The sequence below is a fragment of the Lingula anatina genome, chromosome 3, assembly GCF_051362555.1.
Source record: "Lingula anatina isolate TDL-2025a chromosome 3, LinAna3.0, whole genome shotgun sequence".
NCBI lineage: Eukaryota > Metazoa > Brachiopoda > Lingulata > Lingulida > Lingulidae > Lingula > Lingula anatina.
In genome coordinates this window covers 23705196-23718077 of record NC_141769.1, presented here as the reverse complement: position 1 = coordinate 23718077, position 12882 = coordinate 23705196, and the positions used below count along the sequence as shown (strand labels likewise).

The 12882-nt window shown below is 36.1% G+C and overlaps 1 protein-coding gene across 1 annotated transcript; it reads right to left on the bottom strand.

The window, feature by feature from the left end:
- Positions 1–211: 211 nt before the first annotated feature.
- LOC147763100 (uncharacterized) lies at positions 212–12507 on the bottom strand. The gene is made up of 5 exons (XM_087008742.1): positions 12410–12507; positions 11953–12013; positions 11166–11244; positions 5085–5207; positions 212–4847 (listed from the first exon to the last, which is right to left on the bottom strand). Exons 1-5 carry the CDS (start codon positions 12505–12507, stop codon positions 3034–3036), a joined length of 2175 nt encoding a protein of 724 aa, XP_086864868.1. The 3' UTR covers positions 212–3033.
- Between the last annotated feature and the right edge of the window lie 375 nt (positions 12508–12882).

The following is a 12882-nucleotide window of genomic DNA, read 5'->3' as shown; positions in this document are numbered from 1 at the left end:
ATACACTCAAGACAAAGGCTACCTGAGAGCTGACGGGCACTTAACCCTCCAATTAAGAGGTAAATGAAGTTCCAGCTTGATAGACAATTAAGGTAGGACTTGTGAAGATAACTAGTAAAATAGAATAGAACAGTTTATTGCCGAATCAACTTGATAACCAAAAAACAAACCAAAAAAAACATACATGTAACATTTGTGGTAGGTGGTGGTGGCAACCACTGTTAACATATAAAAATACTTAAAGAATGGTGGATAGACAGACATATTTAAAAAATCAAAAGTGTGGCTTTTCTATGTAAGGCAAGTATTACATAATTATTTTTACCGAGAATGTTTTTATGTATATATCGATAAATGTATATTATTTGATAGACGCAAAAACTTAAAAAATGACCTCTATACGCATGCAGGCAGCCCACAGGAATCTAGCTAGATTTCTTAAGTCTGTAACATTATAAGTGCTTAATAGCTGTACTTGTTTGAAAGTAGATTATCTTCGCCGGTAATACTGTATGATATAATCTCTTTTAAGATTAGGGTATAATTCGCAGATAAAGATAAAATGATACTCCTCTCCCACAACATTATGATTTGAACAATAATGACAAATTTTTTGGTTACGAGGGATATTATTATATCTACCTTTCTCTATCTTTAGAGGATGGTTTAAGGTTCTTAATTGACAAATTGTTTGTCTATATCTGTATGTTAAATTTTTCTTCAGGTAAAATTGCAGGCTGTGATTGTCTACCAAATGTCTATAAATAATATATTTTGAAGATGCATCTATTGTTGACCTTATTTCTTGCAACAAATTGTCCTGTACTCTACTCTTGAATTCTTCGATAAATTTTGCTTCATTTGTGACATGTTGAGCTTCCCATACATAAGCAAAACAATGGTTTAATAATAATAATCTTCTTACTGCTGAAGCCCAATGTTCGTGGTCATTACAGGTCTCAAGAAGATTCAGATAAACACCATTTAAAATGCAATTGTCAGCAGTCAAGAGTTTCAGCCAATATTTCACAATACAAATGTATCTATTGAGTTTCAGAAGCAATCGAACCCAATGTACTGTATACCATTGCTGGTGTGGCTTTTTTTTTGTTTATCCCCAGTAGTAATTTACAAAAAAAAGCAAGTGAACCTTTTCTATTTCTTGAGGACTGTGAAAACCACATATTTCATTTGCATAGTTAAAAATTGATAATACATAAGTGACAAAAAGAAAATCTCTGTTTCAACATTAATTTTCATGTTCCGACATGAGTTTCTTACTCCATACATAGCTTTTCTACCTTGACTTGCAATAGACTTCTTAGTGAGGGAGAATTTTCCATTATAATTAATGACCAGCCCTAGGTAAGAAAATGATTCACAACCTCCAATTTTTTACCATTATAATGACAATTTTTATGGTCTGCCACAATGCCACCATTTCGTAACACTACAATATAAGATTTGTCCGTATTAACAGTCAAGTTCCAATCATCTGAATATAGTATGAGTTTGTCGAACATACTTTGGAGTTCTGTGACAGATTCAGTGTCATCTGCATATAACAATACATGAAGATGCAATTTCCTTAACTGCAACCCATTACACTTCTCTGATAACTCAAAGTCATTTACATAAAGAGAATACATTAGAGGTGATAGTGCCTCTCCCTGGAGTAAACCTATATCAACATCAAAGTAATTAAGTGCTATTTGAACCCTTATTTCTAACACATATGCTTTAAATTCAGCTTACAATTTTTTCAACAGCTTTCCAGTAAGTCCCTCTTTTATTTGTTTTCCACAAAGTATATTGACTGAATCAAATGCTTTCGCGTAATCCACGAAACAACAGTATTATCACTTTTTCCTTCTTAGGGTGTCAGCAATTACTCTGCACAGGGAAAAAATGGCATTACGTGTCCCACTCCCTGGTTTAAAGCCGTATTGACTGTCAGATATTACGTCATGGTTGGCACTCCATTTCATTAGTCTATTATTGATTGCAGAGGTGAATATTTTTGCACTATGACTTGGTCGTATAATTGTATCGTCACTAATATATGAGCAAATTATCAATTATCAGACTCTATTCTGTCAGCTTCTAGACCTATACTCTGGAGTTCAAGTCACCAATTATCATAACCTTTCCATCTTGAGAGTACTTACCAACATCTTGTTGTAAGTCATCAAAAATATTCACTTCGTATACATCGTAATACTTTGTTTTCAGGAGATATGTAACAAAAACAAATATCATCCTTTAAATGACCCACAGCTAGGCACTTCAATTTAACCCATACAAAAGTATCGGAACCTTTTTTTTTTAGCAATTTCACACTTGCCTATCAAGTGTTTTTTAAAAATATAATACTAGTCCACCACCTTTTGATTTTTCCTTTATATGATAAATGGGTCACAGAAGCCCTTAATCTTGAGGTTATCAAAATTATAACTAGAGACCCAGTATTCACTTAATGTCACAATATCAAAATTAAAATTAAGCAAATAATCAATCAGCTCGCCATATTCAAGTTTTTCCACCAGGCATCTGGGGATGTTCCATGAACAAACCCTTAAATGTCCATCCGCGTGTCCGTATGGTTCGGTGTACTGTTTTCCATCCACATAAAACTTATTGTATGATATTTCTGTGACTGTCAGTCACCATCATAAGAAAAATAGCAGAAGCTGTACACATCAGGACCAAACAACCAGGCCCAAACAACCAGACCCGATATGATCTACCAGCTATCTACCTCACGGTGCTTCAGAGGGATGCAGAGGAGCCCCGGGGGGATGATGTAACAGTAACAACACAAGGCCAGTGATTAGGGGCAATTGACCTGGCTTTTCATTCCAGGTGAAATGACCCTAGTCATTTACTCCCTGATGATGGTGACTGACAGTCACAGAAATATTGGAGGTAATACCCACATATTTTATAAGCTCTTGATAAAAAGAAAAACAATAATTTAAAAAGTCTTGTCTATGGTTTCATCGTGCGACACAAAGGGCAAATGTACTGTAGGCTTTAGTCGTTTATATTCCTGTTCCTCCATAATTCTTCAATTTCGTTATAATCATCATCATTGAGTAGTTCTACATCAAGGGCATCAAAAACTGCTTCTATTGGAGTCACAACGTATATGTCAGTGTTAGTGAGTCTACCAACAAGCATTCCGACAATATCTATGCGGTCATCGCTCACTGAACCAACGCTGTTATCTCTCATTGAGCCAACTCGGTCATCCCTTGGGAAATTCACTGAGAAAACAATGGACCCAGAATCCCCTCCATCAGCAAACGCACGATTGAGACCCGCACCAGTTATTACTCGTTCGACCTCTAACAGATTATTGAGTGCAACGGATGTCATATCTCCCAGGTAGCCGCAAAGTCTAGGCGTTCTTACGAGCAGGTTCTGATCATGAGGGAAAGCTACAGAACCAAAAAATCTGATTTTGCCTTGGGTAAGGTTTGTTGTACAGCCATTTTTGTAAACTATTACATCTTCACTTTCTATGGCACCTGGTTTTTCAAACAATTTTGCTAAAGGGAGAATTTGTGCATTTCTGAAGCTTAGCTGTTGGTTTAGTCTATATCGCGGCAATTCATCTGCACCGTCTTTGAAATCAGCGGTGGGAGCTCTATCCGCAAAAACTGGAGCAAACAAGGCGTCCACACCTACCGATAGGTCAGGACCTGCAGAAACCAGTTGATCATCACTAAAAGTTTCATCAGGTTCTTGGCCTTTAGGTACTTCGGGGTCCTCCGAAGTGGATGACACTCGTATGTTCTTTAGGAATTCTATGCCTTGAATGGATTTGTTGCCCAAAAAAATCTTATCGAATACATATGCACACAGTCTACTTTCACTCTGTGCATTTGCTCTATCAATACACGATGCCTGATGGATAAGGGCAGTTTTTTCGTTGCCCCGTGCATCACCACTGTTTCTAGCGGGTTCACCCTGGAGGACTCCTCCAGCTGCTTCGGCGATACTGGCAGTGTTTGCAATGCTGGAACCTATATTTGAATCCCGCTCTTCTTGTAAACCAAGTTTTAAGATCTCTTTCTTTTCTGCGGGTGTTTTTAGATCACTTAGTGTTCCTGCTTTTTTGTCACCTGTGATAACATGATATGCAGTTAACAGTCCAACCTCCTTGGTTTGGCGACATTTTACAAACATACCTATTGTCCCAAGATGATCGTTTTTCTCATGAAACTTACTAACACTACAGCCGGTCTTCAATCGCTTCTCGAAACGTTCATTCACTAACAATTCGAAGACTCCTCGTCGAATGTCCACGGGGAGGCCTTTATAAGTCTTTGGAAAAAAGTGTTCTTTAATTGGCACAATTTCCTTGTACGGGACGTAGACAACAATGCAGTCAGTTTCCTCGATTCTGTTTTCTTTTTCCTTATACACTGATGTATCCGCCGTGATATAGCTTACGTTGCTGTGCTTGTCCCTGATATGCTTATAGAAGTTTTGCACTAAGGGATGCATTTTTTTCATCCAAGCAGCTGATTTTTGTCTTCTCGGACTATATTCTGGATCTGCGGTGACATGTATTCCGCTCGGAGAGAAATACTCCAAAAGCATGAGCTTTGCATGCGGAAATTCTTTTTCAAACCCCGAATTTTGCCATACATCTCGTATTCGTGTACAATACTTCGCCATTTCTGTGCGAACGTATACGATTACATATACTTGTTGGGGCGAAATTTGTTCTTCTTCTCGTTGGGTTGGTTCTCGTTTTGCTGCAAAGGCTTGAATGAAGTTCCAGTCGTTCAAGGCATTAAGGTCGTCATCCAGTTTCAAGGCCTTTGTCTTCAGTCTTTCTATTTGGGAAATATACAATGTTATTGCCAATTTAAGAGGAATTTTTGAAGTGTTGGCAACAATATAAGATAAAATGGTACACAGTAATTTTTAAGAAATTACTTCAAAGTATTGTAAAGATGTACTGTTTGATTTCAAGATGAGAAAACCTAATGCGCAACGATTCAACAAACACTTTCTTGATAGCCATATAACGCACATTAATTAGATAAAATATGTCCCAAAGAAACACTTACCGATTTCATCCTTGGTAAGCAGTGTAAGAATATATTCCGACGGGTCGCCGCTTACAGAGGATTTGACTCTCTTAACTCTGGTGTTCTCTGCACATACAACAAGAAAGTCTGGTAAAATATTGCCTGAACAATCAGACAAATTTTTAACTCGCATTTATGATGCATCCTACTGTTTCAAAATATTAAACAGAATGTTTATATATCAATAACAGTGATCATTTAGAAAAGGCAAAGTAAGTATCTAAATATTTATCTTCAAAATATCACATGCGTGCTAGATGCTACATTGCAATTTCAAAATACAGTTATATAAAAATAGATTTTATTTTGCAACCAGTAACTTTGTTTTATTGGTTGCATCGCACTTACCTGACTTTTTACTTGAAATTATCTTTGCACGTTTTTTTAATCTACAGGGTTACTACTTAATATGGAATATTATTTTTCGGCTGGTAAATTTCCTACAAAATATTTATTTTCTCTCTTACTCTTTTAAATCCAAAACTGAGGTGTCACTCCATGTGTAGCCAGGTGTGTTACCTAATTACCACACAACTCTCGAAACAATTGATGCATGCAGTTGCATGTTCTGTGGTCAGAAATGTGAGGGGTGGTCTTTTCGGCAATTTCTGCCCTTGTATAAAAACGCATGGGTTTGGTCAATCTTTGGAGTGTATTTAGAGAAGCAACAAAGGGATCGCTCTGAAACTTGACAGGTACCTTTGAGAAGATATGGTTCGACAGCTAAGCAACGCAGCTTACTATAGGATTCTTGCTCTCAGAGAAAATGGCCAGAAACGGACAGCCATTGCCAGACAATTCAACATTTTTCAGGAACCGTTAGTAAAGTCCTCCAAAGAAATGCTACAACAGGGGAACCTACTCCAATACCTCCACCAGGGTATCCGCGTATTACACAAAGAAGACAGAATCGCCTTCTCTTTAGAGTGCGCCGTTCTGGTCGTACTAAGACAACCAGTGTCTTCAGAAAAGAGTGGCAGAATGTCATTTACACGCCCGTTTCAAGGTCCCTCGTGAAAAAGAGATTACTGCAAACCGGTTATTTAGCACGAAGACCAGTAGGGAAACCACTGTTAACGACAGGTCATATACAGCGACGCCTGCCATGGGCTGGGGACCACGTGCGTTTGCAGCCAAAACACTGGAATCACGTCGTTTTCAGTGATGAGGTCAGATATGGATTTTTTGGGATTGACGGTCGAATCCGTGTCCGCCGACGTGTTCGAGAGGCATAAAACGATGAGTGTGTACTGCCTAGGGTGCAAGCAGGGGGTGGTAACGTCTCTGTTTGGGGAGCATTTCATGCTGGTGCCCAGAACCAGTTGGTTTTTCTAGGAGACAACCTCAACCAGGATTCCTACAGAGACATTCTACAGCAAACAATGCTTCGATTTGTAAGAGTCATCTTCAGGAACAACTTTGTGTACCAAGACGACTGCGCAACCCCACATCGAGCTCGCAGAATCACTGTTTTTTTTTTTCAAAACCAATGGGTTCAGCAACTGTCCTGGCCTGCAAACTCCCCAGAAATTAACCCAATTGAAAATTTGTGGGCGGAAGTAACTAACAGAATTAATAGCTATGGTCATCGGCCGGTAAATAGTGATGAACTGCGACAGGCAAATATCACTGAGTGGAATGATATCCGCATCCAAACTCTAAAAAACTTATCACAGGGTATGCCTTGTAGGATGAGGGCGCTGCAAGCGGCTGCTCGAGGTCATACCCGCTATTGATGACTTTTCTTGATTTAGTGTAATGATTTCTTTGACTGTGTAACATATCACTGTCCGGAGGCTATCATTTTCTTTAATATCTTAGCTTAAAGTTGATACTGCCATCAAACTGTTGATATGGTTTTCTGGGGGTGTTCTTTTCTTTTGAATGACATCTTATGTCAGATTTGATATTAATGACCAAAATATCTCACAATAGAAGACTGGATATTTTGGTCACTCATTGACATACTTTTTTGATGTATCAAGCCAAAAAATATTTAATCAGCACTCAAAAATAACAATGATAAAAAATATTCCATATTAAGTAGTAACCCTGTATATATCATTAAACATGTTAAAATATAAAATTAAGTTTAAACAAATGGGCATTTTGATTTGGAGATATGAGAGAAAAGCCCTCCCCCTCCCAATCTTGGAAACTGATTTTGATACCTACATGTGTATAATAATAATAATAATAATAATAATAATAATAATAATAATCTATTCAACTAAAATATAAGTAGTGTTTTTTATGTACTTCAAAAATTGAATTCTGTTTGAGCTCTTAAAAACGAAATATTAATGACAATGTTTGAGATATGAAAATGAAACGATTAATAGCATAGTGTATTGAAAAGTTAACTAGAATTGAAATTTTGAGTTAGTACAAGAAACAGCCGAAGAGAACAAAGTGTGTGCGTGTTTGCTCGGCGGAATGGGGAAAATTGCTATGGTACAGATGGCATTTTTATAAATTAAAGAATGATTAAATAAGAAGCAATTAAAAAGTGTCAGATTGTCCATAACACCCGTAAAAAGTTCTATGAAACCACCAGTTACACTCGCACTTTGTGTCTTGTAAAATTTGGATGGCTTTCTTACAAGATTTAAACTATGCAAGAAAAACAAAAGTACTGACACGTTCGATGCCTTTAGCTTATACATGTATATACTTACCATTATCTTTTTGACTTCTGTCGTCCAATTCTTCGTCTTTTGTGATAGCGGTTGATGGCAATCTTTCTTCATGCGAAATTGTACTCATAATTGGGCCTCTGCAAAAAAAAAAAAAAAAAAAAAAAAAAATGTACAAAGTGCCAGTTCACAAACGAAAGCAATAAATATGCATTTAATGTCACTTTTCGTCATAGCTTCAATGCTTTTTGTAACATCAGTGAACTCCTTAAATAATAAAAGCTGAATAAGCTGTTCTGATGCTTGCAATGCTTAAAGGACAATAATCATATAAAAATCCATTTCTCGAATTCTGAAGATCCAGCACTTAATCTATAGACTACAGTTATGTTTTAATCGATCCCCGTCATTTAAAAATTATAAAAACAATCTATTAGTAGACAAAAAGCGTTTTAGTAAACCTCACCTCAATATGCATAAACGAAGCAACAGATCTAGGTCACGTGGTACTGTGACGACAATCACGATAAAGGTCTATGAGACTCAACTGAGCTGCATGGTGCATACTGTACAGACGGAGAAGTTAAGGAAAGTTGTGTTGAACGGAGTTGAGGAATTTTCGTTATGCCTCGGTGTGTTGCCGTGGGATTCACCAAAATTGCAGCTCTCTTTGACAATCTTTCTTTGTCTGTGACGGTCTTCCGTGACTTACTAACTTCGGTGACAATAGTTGCGATGCTCTAGATCATGGTCACCTCAGGTGGTTTAGATCATATCAAGAGCTGGTAGTCTTTCAGATTAACTGTCATCAGTTGGCAAACTTACTGATTGCTGATGCATTTTAAATGCATTGTAGTTGACCAAAAGCTCGTTTACAACAAACCTGTTAATTATGCACCGCTGCACTTCCCAACCCAGGTAATAACAGGTATCAAAACCGTCTTGGTGGGCTTTCATATTTTTCAAAATATCTCATTTATTTCATGGGGTGATTTTATTGGTATTTGTAAATAACGTTTAATATCAATATTTAAACAATTGAGTTCAAACACCGTCGCGAACATTAATAAAAGTAATTGCTCTCAGGGTAACTTGAAGCATGCGTATGCCCAGGCATTACTTCCGTGGAAGAAAACGTGTTGAAGAACAAACAGAAAAAAAGAGCGGTATATTAAAGAAAAAAATAGGAACTTATGTACTAAAATGGTTCGTAATCCTAATTCGTTTATGCTTTGAGGATTTGTTTCTGAATGTTATTTCATCTGAAATATAAAATAATTTAAAAGATTTATCATTTTATACCTTGAAATACAAGTTCTGCGTCTGTACACAAAACTTTTTGCAAATTTGTATGCTTTGTCAAACCCAAAAACATGTAGCAGATCAAGGTAAAAGAGCATTGTTTGCTTTAAGTAGCATGGGAAAAATCATTACTTGAATGTTTACTAAATGTGCAGTTTTACATACGTGAGTATAAAAAATAAAAAAATTCCAAGCACGCACAGCAAAATGTAGACTAACGCAAACCATCAAGAACAGCGTAATCTCAGCAAATGTGCCCCATATAGTAGCTTAATTTCCATTAATAATAAAATCATCATTTAAGTCAAAAATTTTCTGTCGATTTAATAAATGTTCTAATTTATCCAGAACGGTATATTTATTTAAGAGGAGGCTAACTGAAATATAGTTTTATTATTTGTTTATTTTGTATTTGAAAATTACCCATGTCACCCTGTTAATTAGAAGGTCTAAGCTGGATCAAGTCCGTGCTAAAATTCCTATGAAGCTGTGCAGGAAAAATTCTTCCTTTGTTTCTCTAGCTCCTCAATAAACCCGGTGTTCAGATTTTATCTAGTACCTCCAGGTCTGCGGGAGCTGCTCTTTGAAACTAAAGCACAGGTAGATTTTTACCTGAGATAAACATCGCCAGCCATTTAACCCTCTAATTAAGAGGTAAAGGAAGTTCCAGTTAGATGGATGATTAAGATGGGACTTGTAAAGGTAACGGGCATCGTTTACCTCTGTTTAAGAAAAGTATCCAAGACGGAGTGTCAGCGGTTTAATAAAATTAATTGAATTTCACAAATAACATGGTCCTCATATGCAATAATCCACAGTACCCTTTACTCATTCAAATGCAGTGTTTTATACAACTTGGGATAACCATAATTAAATGCTCGTTAAAGAATTGACTAGACGGGAATGGTTTTACACAGCTTCATGAGGATTTAGATCCCTCGGGTAAGAGATTTGAATGAGTATTAACTTTTATCAGAAGCCAGAGAAGTCATCTTACAGGTAGACAATGCAGCTCAGTTTGACAGCTAAGCACGCTCTGTTCTCCAGTGGCTCGATTGTCGTCATCGGACCACGTGACCACGTAGCTCATTAACTCCCAGGCCGAGCAAATAGGACGTTTTTTAAAGCCAAAAATTTACAAAATGTGCTTTTAATTTGTGTATTTGGATAAAGATATCGTTAGTTGGACATGTTTTCTGAAGAATATGTTCCGTTGAGGCCATTCTGACGGTATGAAGCAAATCCTTTAAACCATGCTCATCTGGATAACCGATGTTTAAATTGTGTTATAGTGAAAGTCATTAACCAAATGTAGTAACAAAATTGCCTTGAAAATTCAAACCTGTCTATATTGCCGCGGTTCGTTTGCGCCTCGCCTATAATCAAAATAAGTGAAAAGGATAAATATGAAAATTAAAACCGTATATTTCAAGACATAAAGGACAAAATATTATTGATTGATAATGATGGCGAAATAAAGATTAGTCTCTAACTCCTATAGCATACTAATTACAAAGATGGGTATAATTTTGACTTTTAAAAGTGAACATCATTTTGAGAATGGTTTTATCACCCTAGGAGTAAGCAATATTTCTCAAGTCTGAAGATGCCATAAATAAAAACGGAATAATGTGCTTTTTCTCTTAATTCAAAACAATGGAGACATTATGTAAAGAGCAATACACATAAACTCATAATAAAATGTACTGTACTGAAGAGAGAGAGGGACAATATATTGGAATTATGAGATTTACTTTAAAACAGAAAAATATGTGTGAGGGAGAAGGGGTAAAATGAGTGTGTTTCTATGTTTCAAAACAAAGTATAAAATATCATTGATTGATAATGACAGATGTGGATTTCACCTTAGTTTTCTCCTAACTCACATTGGATTTACCTATTTCATATGGAGTTATAACGTAAAAGGAAGAGAGACGTTTAAAAAATAAGAAAAAAATAAAACCTTTAAAACATATGTGTACTAACTAATGATTTGTCATTAAGGGAAAAGCGCTAAAAGGCAGGCTCTCTCTCCCTCTCTCTCTCTCTCTCACACACACACACACACACACATATAACAAAAACATTCAACATATTCCAGTGAGATCTCATATTAACCTACCTTGACGTGGTGAGTAGCCAACATCAACGGGAGCAACTTGCTCTCCTAATGTCGAATGCGAAGGCCTGACGTTCTCACTCTGTCAAAATATCCATAAAAATATTATTACTGAACTAGACCTCTGCCTTGGTACAAGTATTTGATTAAAGAGAAGATGTAAGAAATCATACTGTGATAAAGATGTTTATTCTTAGACAAACACAATTTTCTCATTTTTTTAAAATCATCATTTGAAGATAACTTTTTTAAAAAAATCAAATACATAATAAAACAATAGCAAGCCTTCTAGGTTCTATTTAACTAAAATCTATTAGAATAAGATAAAGTCAAACATGATTAATTGACTATTGTTCCACGAACAATAACTATTGATAAGTAACTAATGCAAACTATATGACATTCTTAGTCAAGGTTTAATCGTTGTTTGCAAAACGATTTTGTTACATGGTATGGATAAAGAGGATCTCTTTTCGTCTGTTCGCCATAACCTTCTGGAATAAATAAGGATAATTATCTCACATACCTATTCCAAAGATGGGTACATACCTTAATTACATATAAAACAATTTCAGTCCAATTTATTTTAAGTTCACTCTTTCATGCAGGGAAGGGGTTACAGGGGTTCGGAAACAGTCCGTTCTGACTCAAAAATTTTACTTTACCCTTCGTTAGGTTGAAATCGCTGGCTAGAATTCTTCTTAATTGCCATTTTAATTTTGTATAAAGCTTTAAAAATTTCTTATTTTACAAGTAGGTGAAAAGGGCGCGTGGTTGAGTGACGACGAACCTGACCCTGCTGTCTGTTGTTTACAGCCACTGCCAGCTGTAGAACTACGGCGGTTGTCCATCTGGCCAAGTGGAGATGTTTCTTAGAAATACATGTAGTTAATATTCAATGGTATCTGAAGAAGTTGAAGTGACTGTCACAAACACTTAAAAAAATGGTTGATTGTGTCAGCAGTATTTTGCCTGAAGTGCACTGAAATGAAATTAGCTACGTGTAAGGGAAACGACAGAGAACTAGGCTTGTTAAGGGGTCAAGCGCTGCATTTATAGTACAAATGTCTTACTTAGCAGAAATTTTCCTTGGGCCAAAAAAAAAAAAAAAAAATTGTCCATGGAGAGAATCTCTATCAGTGCTAATTAAGCATAATAAGCATAGATTATGCAAATTAGGTACCAAAAACATAATATTTCATATTTCCAACAGTTTTTGGCCTATACACATGTGTAAATTATCAAACCTGACTAAATTAGGAACAAGGAACCCATATTTTTCACGTTTGGAAAATTGTTGGTTTCCATTTTGTACCTCATATCCAAGATGGCCGCCATCTGCCATTTTCAAAGTTGACATAATTTTGCTATTTTATGATGATCTTTGAAGCATTTGACCTAAATATACGTATAATATATATATCGATTCTTACTATTTTGGGGGTGCAAAGTCATATTTGATATCGTTTTGGTGATAAAAGGTGATTTGAAGATTTACTTAAAAGAAATATGTCTTTGAAAGCTGCAAAACCATCGATATTGAACACCAGACTAAATTATGAACAAAAAGTTCATTTTGTCTTTACGGAGGCAATTGGTGGCCATTTTCTCTATCAAATCCATGATGGTCGCCAGACACCATTTTGCAATTAGGCATAATTCACCATTTTGTAACTATTACACCTTCATTAGCATCGTTTCTTATTATTTTTTGGGTGCA